Source organism: Neofelis nebulosa, chromosome 15, assembly GCF_028018385.1.
Source record: "Neofelis nebulosa isolate mNeoNeb1 chromosome 15, mNeoNeb1.pri, whole genome shotgun sequence".
Taxonomy (NCBI): domain Eukaryota; kingdom Metazoa; phylum Chordata; class Mammalia; order Carnivora; family Felidae; genus Neofelis; species Neofelis nebulosa.
This window is the reverse complement of record NC_080796.1, coordinates 41,295,859-41,311,916: the sequence shown is the minus strand read 5'-3', so window position 1 is coordinate 41,311,916 and position 16,058 is coordinate 41,295,859. Positions and strand designations below refer to the sequence as shown.

At 51.3% G+C, this 16,058-nt stretch overlaps 1 protein-coding gene and 1 long non-coding RNA gene across 2 annotated transcripts in view; one reads left to right on the top strand and one right to left on the bottom strand.

Annotated features, from left to right (window-relative positions):
• The first annotated feature begins 2,716 nt into the window (after positions 1–2,716).
• LOC131495842 (uncharacterized) lies at positions 2,717–3,841 on the top strand. Its single transcript, XR_009254153.1, has 2 exons — positions 2,717–3,466; positions 3,693–3,841. It is a non-coding gene; the product is annotated as an uncharacterized LOC131495842 (long non-coding RNA).
• A 9,669-nt stretch (positions 3,842–13,510) lies between these two features.
• The window catches only part of PLXNA2 (plexin A2), a 207,053-nt gene continuing 204,505 nt past the window's right edge, over positions 13,511–16,058 (bottom strand). Inside the window, exons 31-32 of the mRNA XM_058701452.1 lie at positions 15,219–15,369; positions 13,511–14,030 (exon numbers count right to left, since the gene is read on the bottom strand). Of these exons, the coding sequence (XP_058557435.1) occupies positions 13,929–14,030; positions 15,219–15,369 (253 nt within the window). The 3' untranslated portion in view covers positions 13,511–13,928. The remainder of the gene's footprint in view (positions 14,031–15,218; positions 15,370–16,058) is intronic.

Here is a 16,058-nt window from a genome sequence, read left to right as displayed (position 1 = left end):
GACCTTCCTTTGAAGCGGGCAGAGCTCTGGGCTAGGAGTCTAGGTACCGAGGTTCTGAGCCTGGCCTTTCCTGGTATTTACTTTGTGCATCTTTGATACTTTCTTCCCCCGGTTCTCAGATTTTACTTGTTCCCTTGTGACAGTCACAGCAATCAAGAAGCCACAGAGATGGAAGCACATTACAGATGACTCCGTCGAATCCTCTTGTTTTACAGATGAGACAAAATGAGCCCAGAAGGTCAAGTGACTTGCTCAAGATCACAGAGTCAGCCATGGGCCTTGCAGACGCACCCCCGCCAGCCTCGAGGCTCTGGGAACCGCGTCAGAGACGGAAGGCTTGGCACCTCCTTGAAGAAAGACCCTTCATCATTACTCACGCCAGCTCTCCGCACCCGCCCCCCGGGGAACCTTTGGAGTGTTTTTCCATCTGAGCTGTTGGCATGTACCTCCTGGACTTCTGTCTCTTGTTCTGGACACCTCGTGGGGCTGACTTGACCAGACTTGATGGAAAAGGAGACAAGGGCCATGAGGTTTCCACTTGAGCCCCGGGGCTCCCTTGTTTCCTTACAGGACCCCCCCCCCCCCAGTCTCACGGCTCTTGTCTTTTCCATGCGTATGAGCCGTCCTCCAAGCTGCTTTTGGAACAGCCCAAAGCAGCCGCAGCATTGCTATTCTGCACTGGCAGAGCCTGTGAACTATTTGGCTTGTCATAATTATCTCACCATCTTGCTATGTTTCTATCTCGGTTCACAGAAAGCTCAAAGTGAACAAAGACACAGGCACAGCGGGCGAGGGGGACGGGGACAGGGTGGGGTTTGAGTGCCGGCAGATCCGGTTGGATCAGAAAATCGAAAGCTGGGAAGTCTCGGGTTCTGGTGGAGCCTCCCCTAGGGAAACTGTTCTGCTGTGTGGAAGGGACCGGAACAAGGCCCTAGGAGCAGGTCTCGTCCATGTAACGTGTTCATAGAACAAGACCAAGTCAGTGATGCTGCTGAACCAGGGATAGGGCGGCTCCAGAAAGGAGTGAGACCAGGTCAAGGCTGAGGAGGAGGGAAGCATGGCCGTCGGTGGTAGGTGGGTCCGTGTCCCTTTCCATCGCCTACAGGGACCAAAGGAAGGAGCCCCTGAAAGGAGATGTGGGCATCCTGGGGGGAGTGAAGGTGGGGCACCGAGAGAATAGAGAAGCACATCACAGCTTTCCAAGTTCATAATTTTCTAAAGACTGAGATCAGAGAACATCAGAGGAGGTTTCCTCAAAGGGGATGTTTTGGACGAGAGCTCTCTGAGCTGGGCACTCTGTCCACTGTCCTCCTGGCTCTTTTTTGTGTCTCAGATAAAATGTGGTTTTAGTTCAGGGCAAAGACACACAGAGGAGGGGGGGAAAGGGTAACAGGAGCATAAGAATAGGGGGCGGGCAGTGGTGATGGGCAGGCTGGGCTGGTGGGAGGGGACTGGAGTCCAGCCTCCCCAACACTGAGTGCAGGGCTATGTTCTGACTCCATCCTGCCCAGCGTTCCTTAAGATGGTGACATGGAGGCATTGTCCCTGGAGGTTTCTCATTGCCTGGGTGGACAGAGAGGTGGAAGGGGGATAAAAAGAAAAGGGAAGTGCCTCGTTTAGTGCCCCCCGTGGCCACCCGCCATCACACATGCTCCTGTGTGTCTTTCTGGTCCTTTCTCTCTTGGTTTTAGAGGAGGAACTTGGCCGGCTCCTCTGTCTCGTTACCAGCTGTCCTGTTTGCAGGTCAGCTCTGGTTGGGAGCCTGGCTCTCGCCAGCACAGTCCCCATGCATTCTTAAGACCCTCTCAGCTCTTCACCAGATGAAAACAGGCAGGGTTTACAAGAGAACAAACCGGGGGCCAGTAACAGTTAAATAAATCTCAAAACCCTTCCTCATGGGTCTTCATTCAAGTGTAAACAGATTGGGTGCACCAACCTGGGAGTCCGAGTCTCTCCTTCTTCCTCCTCGGGTGGTGCCTCAGGGTCTCTCTCAACCTCCCCCCACACCTAGAACCACCCCCCCCCCCCAGGCCTCTCCCTTGTTCTCTGTCTCCTCGTTTAGCAGGAATCTTGTTGGTTCTCTGGAGATAGGAAACAAGTGCCCCAGGACTCAGTGACTTTTGTTTCTTTGCTCAGAAGGCTTAAGGGACTCTGCCCCTGTGCTCTATGGACCACTTCCTGACACGGGGACACTACTGAGGATTTGGAGAAAAGAGCCGAGGCTGGATTCGGGAACGTGGATGCTTGCCCGTGGAAGCTCCTTGCAGGAACGCAGAATTCCCCTCCTGGGGGGCTGGAAGTCTATCGAAAGCAACTTCATCCTTCACTCTCAACTCTGGAGTTGTTCCAAGCCCCTTGGACTGTTGTCTCTTGGCTATTCCAGCTTTACCCTATCTGAAATCACTATCTCCATGTTGGCTCCGTATTTGGCCTTTGCTCTCCTCACAGTTCCTTGGATCTGAGGTTGAGGTTTGAATCTGGATTCTGCTTTGTGTCTCAGACCTGGTCTACACCTGGTCTACACCTGGTCTACACCTCGGTTGTGGGTCAGAGGCACCTCTGTCTGGTAGGGAGGAGGGTGGCCCCTTGGTGGCCACCTTCTTCCTTGGAGTCCTTCCAGTTTGCTCAGGGGGCAATTCAGGGTGCGACGTGGGAGGCGGAGGTGGGGGGAGACCTGGGGCAGGAAGAGGAGGTGCAGGGGGGTGGGGCTTTGGCTCCCTGTCTCTATCTCCACCAGGGGCACTCCACTTGGATCTGGATTCTGTATGAGCCTTTCTTTGGTAAAAAGTTGAAAACGACTGATCTTTTCTAAGCCCCTTCAATTTATAAAGGAGAAAGCTGAGATGGAACAAAGGCAAAGGATTTGTCAAGGTCACCCAAGTGAGTTAGCAGTGGATTAGGGATTTAGGAGGGGACAGGCCCAGTGGCTGGGGCGGACCCCTGAGCACACTGACTCGGTGGCCTGACCCACCCCTCCAGAAGTCTTGTGGGTTGCTGTGGGTTGCCCTCGCTTGGCTGGCACAGGACTGAGGACCCAGAAAACTTGAGTGCTGTTGTCACAGGCTGGGTCTGAGCGCTCTGTGCTGGAACAGATGAGGCCCCTTTAATAAGCCCTGAAGACCACTAATGTCACAGCTTGTGAAGACCTGGCGTCAAGTCCCAAGGATGCCACTAACCTCAGCGCGATTCTGGATTTGTTATGTATTCTCTCTGAGCCTCCATTTAGCTCGCCCGTGTGTGCACGTCTCCTCCCCTTGTATCTTACCTTACCACATTCAACAAGGTTGACGAAGAACTCGGGACCCCAACACTGGGGGAACTGGCCGAGAGGAGTGATGACGTCTGCTTCTGTTCTCTGTCTGTGTCCTTACCCTCCTTACAGGGACACTGAGTTGAGATAGAGGCTAAGAGCTGCCTCTAATGTAAAAGAAGAGGAGGAGAGTTCCTGTAGTTCCCGAAGCTCGAGGTTTGCTGTTGTCAGCTGGGATTTAGCTCCCATTGTGGTTTGGGGCCCTTTAGAACCACTGTGGGTCGTCCCGGGTGGGGGTGGAGGCAGACTGTGGCAGCGCATGGATGGAGGGCTCCCTTCCTACCCTCCTGGGCCCGCCCCCTGGGGTTCCCCTCCCGGGGAGCTGGGGGTGTTTCGGACCCACCAGAGTGCCAGGCTCAGCTTTTCTAAAATGCATCCTCAGAGTCAGGGGCACTTGAGGTGACAGCCAGCAACTGAGAAGTTGAGCCAAATGAAGATGGGGAGCCAAGGAAAGATGAGACTCGGAAGACGGACCTGGAAACACGGAATTCCGCGCGGCTCTTGGGGATTAAACAACTAACTTTTTTGGTACTAGTTCCTGGTGTATGCTTCTTGGTGGGGCTCTTATAAATGGACTAGGATGACGGACATTTATGAGCATTCAGGAGAAAAGCCAGAAAAAGGAATGGTTTCTGGTTTTTCCCACTTTCTATTGTGATGACTCAGAGAGTCAGCCCCTCTTCCCCAGTCTGGAGTTGGAACCCTCCCCGTCCCTTTGCCAGGCTTGGCCTCGAGGTCACTGCCCACCTCGTTGACGTTCGTCCCTTTTCTTCTGTGCTTTGCCAGCAACGGTTGGATTTTTCAAAAGCAGTTTATACCAGGAAATTAAGAGTGAAAGAAATCAGATTAAAAAAAAAAAAAAAGCATCACGTTGTAAAATAGTGGATGTCAGGGGCTTGGGGAGAGGAGCACAGGGAGTTATTGTTTAATGGATACAGAGTGTTGCAAGATGAAATGAGTTCTAGAGATGGATGGAGGTGATAGAAGCACAACAATGTAAATGTACTTAATGTGCCTGAACCGTACGCTTAACAATGGTTAACATGGTACATTTTCCGTTATGTATATTTCACCACAATTTAAAAGAAAAAAAAAAAAAAGCATCCAAGTAGATGGATTTAGAGATTCCCTTACACGGAGTTTCGCCTCAGTGTTTGACAGGAAGTGGTCTTTTGCTCACTGTGATGGTTAAGTTAACGGAGCAGCTCAGCTACACTATGGTGCCCACGTGTGCGGTCAAACACGAGTCCCAATGTTGCTGCAAAGGTTCTTTCCAGGGGCGCCTGGGCGGCTCAGTTGGTTAAGTGTCCAACTCTTGATTTCCACTCAGGTCTTGACCTCATGGTTGTGAGATCGAGCCCTGCGGCGGGCTCTGTGCCGGGTGTGAAGCCTGCTTAAGACCCTGTCTCCCTCCCTCTCTCTCTCTCTCTCTCTCTCTCTGTGCCTTCCCTACTTGTTTGCCTGTGCGTACGTGTTCTCTCCTTGTCTCTCAAAACAAGGGGGGGGGGTAGTTTTTAGATGTGAGTAGGATTTATAAACAGTAGACTTTGAATAAAGCAGATTGCCCTTCACAGTATGGGGAGGACTCATCTAACAGCTGAACGCCTTAAGAGTCACAGTGAGGTTCCCAAAGAAGAATAAATTCTGCCTCCGGACAGCGTCTGGGCTCGAGACTGCAACATCAGCTCTGGCCCGAATTGCCAGCCGGCCTGCCCTGCAGACTTGAACCAGTTCCAGAAAGTCTCTGTCGATCTACCCTCCTCCCCACATACATCCCTATGCATACACGCCAACGCCTGGACCCGCACCGTATTGTTCTGTGGGTTCTCGTTCTCTGGGAAACCGTGACTCAGACACTTACCTGGATCCAACTGGGGAGGGAGGTGTCCAGACTTGTCCCTGATGGGAGATAGGAAAAGCACCCCTCCCAGGTCTGGTGAGCACTTCATTTCTTCTCCTACTCTGCTGCCCTGGCTTCTCGCTGGGAATCGGCCCTCCTGGGATCTATGTCCTCTGCCTCTAACCTATGTGCCCTTCTCCGGGGCCCCTTCTCTGGGCCTGTGGGCCTGACCTGCCCCTTGGCTCTCTGGGTGAAGGCTCATCTTTCCTACTAGACCCCAAACACTTTTTGGACCCGGGCCCTCCTCAAGCTCTCAGGAAGCCACCTACTGACTTTGGAACCTGCTGGACTCTGTCTGTAGCTTGAGTACATGGGGGTTGGCTGGAGTCACTTCTCTCTGCTACTTTCTATCTGCTTTTAGCAGATTTCCTGGCTGCTTCATGGCTGTTTTTGCCTTTGGGTAAAGCCTTGATTCATCTCCCATTTTCCTTGGTCAACATCCATGCCTAGGCTCCTAAGGGCTTAACTCTCAGGCACCAGATGCCTTTGTGAAATGTATGAGCATTAATTCAGTTTCTTCCCACGGCCAGATAGAGACTCTCATTTCCTCCTGCCTGTAGGTCCTACTGGACGGCCTATAAAAGAAGGATGGATGGTTAATACTTTCCCTCATTTATCTATAATAGTATCTACGGAGTCCATTGTATACATTATCTTACTTGAGCCATTCAAAAGCCCTATTTAATATATAGTATCCCCATTTTATAGATTGGAGAATTGATACACAGAGAGGTTCTGCAACTTGTCCCAGATCACACCGCATGGGAGTGGAATTCAACCCCAGGCAATCTGAATCCAAGTCCTATGCTCTTAGCCAGGGATAGATTCGCGAACTCTATCTCGAAAGGAGAAAAGGGAAAAGAAAGGAGAGAAGAATGAGGAATAAAGATAGATAAGACAGATATAAAGCAGAATCAGGAATAGGATGAGTATCACCATCGCATATGCATCAGAAGGTCCTGAATGTGTGCCACGGGTGGGCCACGAATTTGGCTCCAAGCTTCTAGCAGCCAAATAAGGTGGGAGCCTCCTCTGTGTTTCTGCTCGCTCGCTGAGCCGAGAGGTGTGATCACCTCATGGTGTCATTGTTGATCAGGCACAGATTTCCAGCAGTCCCTACTTCCCCGGGTTCTCTCGAGTGGCTTATGGATCGCGCAGGGGTTTCCTCAGTTGAGGGGCCCAGCTCTCTGATCATCCTACGGCTGCAGTTCGGTTGAATTTTTTTGCACTTATAGTGAAAATGGTATGTCATTCCCACCAAGAAAAGGGATGGGTCCTTCTCTCTTAGAATAATGATTCGGTATTGACATTAGACTGTACATTCTGGGAAAGTTGCAACTTAAAAGCTTAGCTTTCTTTTCCCGTCTACACGTCTGACAGTGCCTAATCCAGTGTCGTGCTCCCTGCGAGTGATGAATAGACAGAGGCTGTATTGAACAAATAGGAATGTTAGCGAAGGCTGACGAGTGCTCCCACAGCACCTGCTTGTGACAAGAGGGAGGACTCGTTTCTGGGGAAGACTTCCGAGTATTAAATGGTCTAGAGCTAACGAAAGGCAGCGTAGTGCTGTGGAAAGAACATGCAGTCCGAACTCTGCAGTCGCTGTGTGACCTTCAGCAAATCCCTTAACCTGTCTGAGCCTCAGACTACAAAAATGGAACACGCCTACCATAGGAGGAGATGTTCTAGTACCTGGAATATGGTAGGTGGTCCCCAAACCGTATTTGTTCAATCATTCATTCTTTCCGAACATTCTTACTGGCATCTGCTGCGGGCCGGACCCTCACTGTGCTCTGTCCTGGGCCTATGACAGAGAGCGGGACAGACGGACACCCGTAGATTCCCCGTCGCTTCCTTCCCTGACAGGCACCTGTAGATTCCCTCCTCCCCCATCTCTTCCTTCCCTGAGGAAGGTAGCTCCTGCAGCAGATATTTAATAATGGAGGTGCCTGAAGTCCAAGTTGCTGAGGGAAGAGACGGGGAGGCGCAAGAAGATTGGGGAAACAGAGAAATGGCCCCCTCCATCGAGTCCACGAGGCCCAGTGTCCCAGTGTGGCCGACCCCATCCGACTGCCCCTGCCCCACATGGGCACAGGCCATGGGGCTCACCAGGGCCGCATGAAGTGATTGCACCTTTCCCCCTGTGGTGGAACAGAGGGCCTCCAGTGCTCTAGGTCTGCGTTTAAAACAGAAGCGGAGGATGCTTTATGTTGGTTTCTGCACTCACCAACAAAACCCTCTGTGCAGTGGCAAACAGTGTCCTAATTATATACAGGCCCCAGCACTGTGCTCTTCTCCAGGCTCTTCAGGGTGTTGTGTTTGCATTTCCTCACCCTCGGGACGACCATTTGCATCTCTCCTGTCTCTCAGGGAACAGTGTGTGTGTGTGTGTGTGTGTGTGTGTGTCCCCACGTGCATGCGCACAAACCTCATAAACTCAGACGCTGCGGAGAAAGGACTGAAAGGTCGTAGCAGAGATTCTCCCTTTGAATCCATGACAAGTCTATAGCCCCAGCATGCACTGTATTTAGGTACATGCACCTCTTTAGATGATTTGGTGCTTCGAGTCCCAGGCCCCATTCACCCACGTGTTGGCATCCGCGTGAGACGGGGCTGTCTTTGAGAGCAGGGTCCGTGTCTCCGCCGTCAGGCTGGAGGCACCTTGAAGGCAGGGGCTGTCTCCCCCAGCAGATTGGAGGCCCGCTAAGGGCAGGGCTGCGACTCATCCTTCAGAAGCCTCCACTCTTGACGTGAGTTCAAGCCTGCGTGCCCGGAAAAGAGTTCTGACCTCAACATCATAAAGAGAGCCCTCAGTGGTTTCCTGGCACACAGTTTTCTGAGATGTCAGATTGACAGTCTCTTGGGCTACCTTCACCTCTTTTTACCTGCCGAGAGTGGACATTTCGGGGTACCAGAGAGAGAAAGAGAAAAACGGAAGCACAGAAGAGAGGAAGGGGTATGGCATCCTCAGGTCAACCCATCAAGTCCCTACCTCTCAGGCTATTTGACTGGACTCCCCATCAGCCCAACTGATCCCGGGGGCCAGGGCCCACCCTCTCCCTCCCCTCCCACACCCTGCCCGTGCTGGATCTAAAGGCACACACTTTCTGGCATCATTCCCTGATTTATCCTTAGTCTCTTAACTGAAAATGAAAGGAAAACCACAAAAACACCCTTCTCGTGGTGTGGCCAAGACATTCGTTTTTCAGAATCCTTGCGCTTTTCACCCCCCCTAAAAGGTTGATGAGGGGAAAAGGATCATGTGTTCTTCATTTATGATTCCCACCCCACCCCCACCCCACCGTGCAATGATGCCATACATCACTCTCAATAAATGTTTTGTACATATGAATGAATGTAAATTTCAGGAAGGACTAAGGATGGATCTCCTCATTCTCCTGAGACCTCATTCTTCCCTGGCAAATGGTCTCAACCCAAAGTGTCTGCACCATCCGTCTTTTGTTGGAAAAAACCCCCTGTATTCTGGGGTCTTGGGGCTAGGGGGCAGTGTTCACCTATTGGTACAGGCTGGAGCAGAGTGTGTGTGTGTGTGTGTGTGTGTGTGTGTTGATGATGATGACTGGACATTAATAAGCTCTGGTTCCAGAGAGAATTCTAGAAGTCCCTTAAAACAACTTAGCTCATCTTCCCATGAGTAACTTGCTTCTTGTATATGCCTGTGAAATGTTATTCTGCATCTATGTGGCTGAACAACCAGGTTTATTTGAAGATAGAAGGTGTTTTTTTTTTTTATCCAGTAAACTTTATTTATATATAACAACAGTACAAATGGTGTCCTTGGCTTGCAAAATAGGAGTGTTTCGTATTTACAATAGGTACACAATAATATATTAGAATAACCAAAAAAAAACAAACCCATTTTATTGGAACATTTTAAATACTTAATTTTCTTACAGTTTTTTTTTCCACAACACCTGTAAAAACAACAAAACCAGACAACTATCATTGTATTTTCTTAAAAATATATATAATACAGATTCCAGTGTGTCAAGAAGAGTGAGTTTGGGTAGGAGAAGTTGGGGGGAGAGGCAGGTGGGCTCAGGTCCCTAGTTTCATGGGCTTGTCCCTTGTTCCCCAACAGACTTGCTAATGTCTGCCCTGTATGGAGGGGGACCACGTTCCACTATGTTCTCCACTTGAAATGTCAACATAGAGGGCAAATAAAGCCAAAGGCAGGGCCTTGACTGATGTCTAAAGGTGCCTCCCATCTTCCTGGAGGCTAGACGGGAGGAGTAAGCTTCACAGCAGAAAGAACAGAGCCCCGTCTGAAGGTGGAGCCCTGTTACAGCGAGGAGAACGAGACATATCCACGAGAAGCCCAGAATCTCCAGTCTGCTTGTTGGGCTGGGGCCCTGTTTGACAAGCAGTGATCTCGATCGGTCAGCTCCTAGGGCATCCCTGATACCAAGAGTGAAACTTTCATTCATGGTAACACTGAGGCCCGGGTGCTAAAACTTCCTCCTCTGGGGAAACCAGGAGAAAGTCAAGAGACCGAGAAGAGAGACTCTGGAGTTATGAAGGGGATCCTGCCATTTTTTCAAAGCTTGTTCCGGAGACAAGGCCCTGAACTTCATCTCCCCATCTTCCCGCGAGATCTGCTGCCAAAGCCCTGTAAGTATGAGGCTGTTTTGCATTTTCTCACCGTTCCCCTTCCCCCTGCCCCAAGAGCCTCAGCTCTTTCCCATCAGTAGCCAGGCTCCAGGCGCCTCAGATGCAGCACAGTGTGCCTGGGGAAAAAATGGCCTCCCCCAGGGCGACTGCTGGCCCAGTGTTTACCTGCTGCAGGTTAATGGGGGCCTGTGAGGCAACTGGGATGCACCTGGAGATTTCTCAGCCAGAGGCTTTCAAACATTCTCTTTTTGTTCTGCCCAGATCATTTTTAGTCCAGCACACCCATCCATCGCTTCTGCTTCATGCTCAGCAGGGCCAGAGGCCTTGAACGCTATTTCTTGTCCCCATTTGGTGGAAATGAAGAAAGGTCAGGAGCTCAAGCAGCAGGGGACGCGCCACCAGAAGGGACAGCGGCAGGAGAAAGGATAGAGCCTCTCACTGCACAAGGAATGTCCCCAGAATAAGGTAAGGCAGCTGGGTTGGTCCACTTTCTTCCTTCTTCCGGTCCCTTTTCTGCAAAACTCATGCCCTCTGCAGGTGGTGGGGGAGAATTTACCTACTAAGTTGGTGGCAGGGACCAGTAGCCTGGAGAGTAAATCTGCTAGAAGGTCCTTCTTGGTCTTATTCATGGCTGTGTTTCAGCACCCAGAACAGTGCCTAACAGATAGCTGCGGTGTATGAAGGTTCCCTGAATGGATGAATGTAGGAACCAGTCCCCACCCTCCAGCGAGGTTAACAGCTGATTCACAAGGAAGGGGAGCTCTCTGCAGTGGTGGATCAGAAATGATTTGAGAGATGTGCTGTGGGGAGAGGTAGGAGGGCATACACAGAAATACCTGCCCTCCACCCCCGTGCTGAGGGCAGAGGCAGCAGACCAGGTAAAGTGACCTGCTCCACCAAAATGGACATCTCGCCCATCTTTGTCTTGTCCGTTAGCACCTTCTGTCTTGCCAAGCACATTGCTGGGGGCCTTTTCCAGAGAACTGTCGCTGGTGCAGATTAACGAAACACAACAAAGCTGGGTTGATTTTTGAGAGACATTGCCCTTCCTGCCTCCCTCCAAGATGGCTGGCTTCGTGTGGGGTGGGGGCTGTGACTTTTTCCTTCCATGAGCTCCAAATATCTCCAAATTGGATTTTTATCTCCAAATCGACTCCCCGTTCTCCCCATCCTACAGGCACGGACTCCATTTGGTTCTTGATGACCCAAAGCCAAGAGCTGGTGGAGGAGGGACAGAGGGGAAGCTGGCGAAGGGGCAAGGCTTGACAAGTGTGCACCCTCACGGCCTGACTTGAGTCGCACTGAGTCATGCTTTCTTGAATTCCTTCCTCAGAGACGCCCCTGTGCCACTTCCTTTGCCGTCCCAATGCCCCACACTCTTACGGAATCCTGAGGAATGTGGCCAGACCATTCACGCCAGCTCTGGTTCCTCTCCTCCCCACTCTCCAGTTGGCTTATCCCCCATCCTTCTCCCCACTCTCCAAACACCTTCAAGGAACAGCCCCAGGGCAGCAAATAGTCACCCAAAGTAGCTCCTGGTTGACGCTCGGGTGTCCACCTGAGATGCATAGAGGTAAGTGTTGGTTGAGAAGCTGTTGAAACGTCAAACTTCCTTTTCCTTCTTGGTGGAACAAAACCCCGGATGCTGGTCCGTGCAGGGGTGTGATCAGAAAACCTTCACTCGCAGCTCACATGTAACAGGAGGGCGGGCTGGGATTTTTCTGTGGGTGGGATCAAGTCCCCCACTCACATGCCTCTTGCTCACATCCTCTCTCCTTTCATCGCCCTAAATCACAGGCTCCAAGCTGAGAAGCTTTGGGTGCTATGAAGAGCAAACACTTTGGCTTAGTGCGGAAGGCCAGTCATTAGTATTTCTTTCAGGCTATTAGTAGGGTCCAGAGAAACTTTAGCAGAAGTGGATTATCGGAAGAAAGTGGCCTTGGCATGGCTGGTTGTGAATTATAATGAAAAGAGCGAGTTTCCTGAGTATTTTGCTGAAGGCTTTTCTCTTTCCCTCTGTCAGCTGCATTCAAGCAAGAAACTGGAGCTGAGGAGCCCGGGCGATGTCTGCTGTGTGGTTAGCACGGCACTCCACAGCCACACGCCGGGGACGGAAGCCAGCCCGCAGAGCTCCCCCTCCCCCAGTCCTTTCCTGGCAATCCAGTGTGGTCAGCAGAGCCTTTGGAAATTGGAATTGTTTGGAGGTAAATCATGGCACAGAGAAGCTGGGGCCCAGAGTTAATTACAGAGGAAATGACCCTGGTCTGGTCTCTGTGGGGCTGCCTGGTCCAGTTTCTCAGCACCGCAGACCCTCGGAAAGTAGAAAGTAGGAAGGGAGCGGCGGTCCTCTCCTGCCTGCCTCCTTCCCACCCCTTGGCCTTTCTCTCGCCCTCCTTCTCCTTCCCTCTGATGCTCTGACAGAGAAGCTGGAGCTGCCTGCTTGGATCCTTGCCAGCGTGGGAGGCCTGGAAACTCTGGTGGCTGTCCCGGTCACCTAGGTCTTGCCACCAACAGACCCATGACTCCCGCTGGCTTTCGCGGCGCCTTTGGACCCGGGTGTGGAGCTTTGGTCTCTTGGTTTAGAAACTACACTCAGGACAGTGGGTCATCCATGGTTTTAGGTGTCAGCAGAAGAGAGTGAGAAAGAAAGGAGCCCAGTGAGAAGCCACCCACTCGTCCTTGAAACTCATGAGGACAGGAGAGGCGGAGAGAGAGGCAGGAGACAGTAATGTGGGGATGCTACAGTCATTTCTACTGAGGCCAGGGCTCAGCCGACCAGAAGCTTCCACACAGGAGCGGAGGGCCGTCTCCCCCTCTGCAGGCACAAGAGAACGACAGAAAGAAAGCGTCGCAATCGACACGGCAGCATCTTTACCCTACGCTCTTCAAGTATTGCTTGCTGTAAACAGTGTTTGCTTTTTGCTTTCTCTCGAATTGCTAAGAAACCACGGGCAGACTGGAGCGCAATCTAAAGCCAGACACCCATGTCCCCCAGTCAGCTCCCAGATGGAATCTCCCGGGGGGGCCACACACCTCCAGGCCCTTTCCCCAGGGTGCCCGGTTCAGGACCGTGACTGATGTAAGGCGAAGCTGCCCGGTGTCCGCAGGGAGGCCAGGCGTCGGGTCTGGGAGAGGCCCAGCTCTCCGCCGCGTCTCCTAGTAACTTTACAGACACCAAAGGGAAAAGTACCAAAGATCAGCTCCTCGCTTCTTGAGGTTTGAGATGAACCAAGAGGAAAACGCACACAAAAGCCGTAGCAAAAAGCACTGGTAACTCTATGCACACAGAGCTCCTCTCCAGGGATGAGAGCCCACGGGGGTGTGGCAGGTGAAGCTCTGCGCCCAGCCAGCCAGGTTGAGCCCCCTCCACGGTGCTGCCGTCTGCACAGCGCTCTGTAGCTCCCATGCTCCTGTGGCTGCCGGGATAATTCCAGGTTTTCCTGGCCTCTGTTTCGGCGAAGCGTTTGGGGTGAACTTGTGCTCGTTCTTCTCCTCCTCCTCATTTTCTCGTAATTTCAAGGGAAAGGAAATGATCGTTTTCCCTCCAATTTCTCTCAGGTTCTCTTTGTAGGCTTTTTCTGGCATGTGGAAAGAGGAGTCACTCGAGGAAGGGGGGAGGGAAGAAGGAAGGGGGGCAGAAATCAGAATGAAACAGAAGGTGGACGGGATTAACAGGGAGGCTTTTTGTTTTATTTCTGTTTTTTTTTTCCTTTTCTTAAAAAAAATTAAATAAAGTTCTCATTATTTCCCCAATATACATCAAATGAGTTTTCATGCAAAGCAGCAGTCACAGAGGCAGAACTGTCCCCAGTTCGTGCCTCTCGGCTTGAAGAACCGCCTTCTCTGGGCCCCTGCTTCTCTCTGGTTCTCACTGTGGAGGGACGGCACCCATGGTCTCTCCCTGCGGGAACCAGCTGTGACGAAACGTGGCTGGCGTGGGGAGAGGGGCCCTCCCCTCTCCCCGTGATGGGGTCTCAGGGGACACCAAGCTCTGGGGTCTGATCCCCTTCACTCGTCCTTCTTCTGAGACTCGCAGGGTGACGGCTTGCATGGGTCCCTCTTCCCGGGAACGTGAGGCTCCGTCTCTCAGCTCTCAATGGACAGGGACATGGCATTTATGAGCTGTTCTACCTTGTACGCCAGCCGCTGTCGCCGGGCCTGCTCGTCCTGCTCTAGGGCCCCGAGGAGCTGAGGAACAAAAACAGAGGTGGGGGAGACTTCAGAACTCAGTTTAGAAGAAGCCATGTGCTGAGTCTTTCGTCCTTCTTTCTGCCTTTCCGTCCCGCCCTAAGGAGCATGACCTGAAATCATGTAAATGATTAACTGAGTGTATATATGTATATGGAGATATCTTAAAAATTTTTTTTTAATGTTTACTCATTTTTGAGAGAGAGACAGACAGAGCACAAGCGGGGGAGGGGCAGGAAGAGAGGGAGACGCAGAGCCCGAAGCAGGCTCCAGGCTCTGAGCTGTCGGCACAGAGCCCGACACGGGGCTCGAACCCACGAACCCCGAGATCATGACCTGAGCTGAAGTCGGACGCTTAACCGACTGAGCCACCCAGGTGCCCTTGCCAGATATTGTTTTAAATATGTTATTTTAAGATACACCCAGGCACAGATATGCCTAGGTGGCTCAGTCGGTTAAGCGTCCGACTTCAGCTCAGGTCATGATCTCGGGGTTCGTGGGTTCGAGCCCCGTGTCGGGCTCTGTGCCGACAGCTCAGAGCCTGGAGCCTGCTTCGGGTTCTCCGTCTCCCTCTCTCCCTGCCCCTTCCCCGCTTGTGCTCTGTCTCTCTCTGTCTCTCAACAATGAATAAATGTAAAAAAATTTTTTTTAAAGAAATAAAACAATATTTGGCATATATGACGAAGTGCTAAGTATTAGCTATTATCATTATCATTATCATTATTATTACTAACGCTAATTTCAGGTACTGTGTCAGTGCAGGTCTTGTAAATCCTCTGAAGCTGTCTTATTCAACCTCTCCTCATATTAAGGTCCACCTGCGTACCTAAAATGTAACTGACGGATGTGCCCAAGTGCAAAGAATAGTCTGATTCACTGTTTAAGAAAGAATGAAATTAATTGTCCAACACTTTGAAAGGAAAAATAATTACATCATCAAAGTCTTGTTTATTATGTTACCAAAGAGTGAAAGACAATGGAATGTGTAAGAAAGCACTGGATGAGTTGGAGACGATAAGGCTACTTTCTAAGGGAATGGTAATTTTTGAGCTCATGGGTTTTTGATTCCATGAGTGTTTTCTCTAAATTACCCTCTGTTGCTGTTACTTAAAGGCTGGACCAGGCGTTCTGTTTAACTGCCTTTCTGGCTGCGTGTCAGTCTCTGTCCCCTCCAGGGCCCTGCCTTACCTCTTCGCTATATTTGCTGACGTAGGAGTAGATCTCATTGAGGGCACTCAACATGTTGAACTCCACAGCATGCAGACGGGACTGCTCAGCGAGGTAGGCGTTCATGTCCTGGTCACTGATGGCGGGGAGCTTGGCAATGTCTGCGTAGTATCTGCCATAGAGAGGACAGACTCCGTAATGGGGACCTGGCACACATTTGCCTACACTACTCCGACCTCGGGCCCCTCGAGAGCACTGGATGTCCCCAGTTACTCCTGCCTCCAATGTCTCTTTTGATGTGTTTTCCTCTGGCCTCTTGCCTCAAGCTAAGGGCGAGGCCTGGAGACTGTTGCTCAGGAGGCCAGACTCCATCCAGCTCCGAGCTCCCACTATAGTGTCCCCCCAACCCCAGAATGCATAAAAGCCCAGACTCTGACCAGACTCCAACCAGACTCCTTGTATTCCAATCCCAGCTCTACTCCCTGCTAGCTGGGTGACCTTGGGCAAGTAACTAAGCCTCTCTGTACCTCAATTTCCTCATTAGTCAAATGGTGATGACAATAATACTTACTCTGCCACTCTGTTGGATATTATCATGAGATGATGCATAAAAAATCTTTATCACAAGACTGGTTGCTTAACATGTGCTCAATAACAGGTAATCAGAATGATAATGATCTGAGCTCCAAGGGCACAGGGCTTCCCCTCCTTCCTCTACCAGAAAGCTTGGACAAGGGGGAAGGAGGGGAACCTGAGATCCGAAGGTACCTCAAACACAGTTGTGAGTCCTCAGTGAAGCCCACAGCGTGGGGAATGGAGCAGACAGGCAGGGGTGTGGGCCTGTCCCAGGGAAGCTACTAA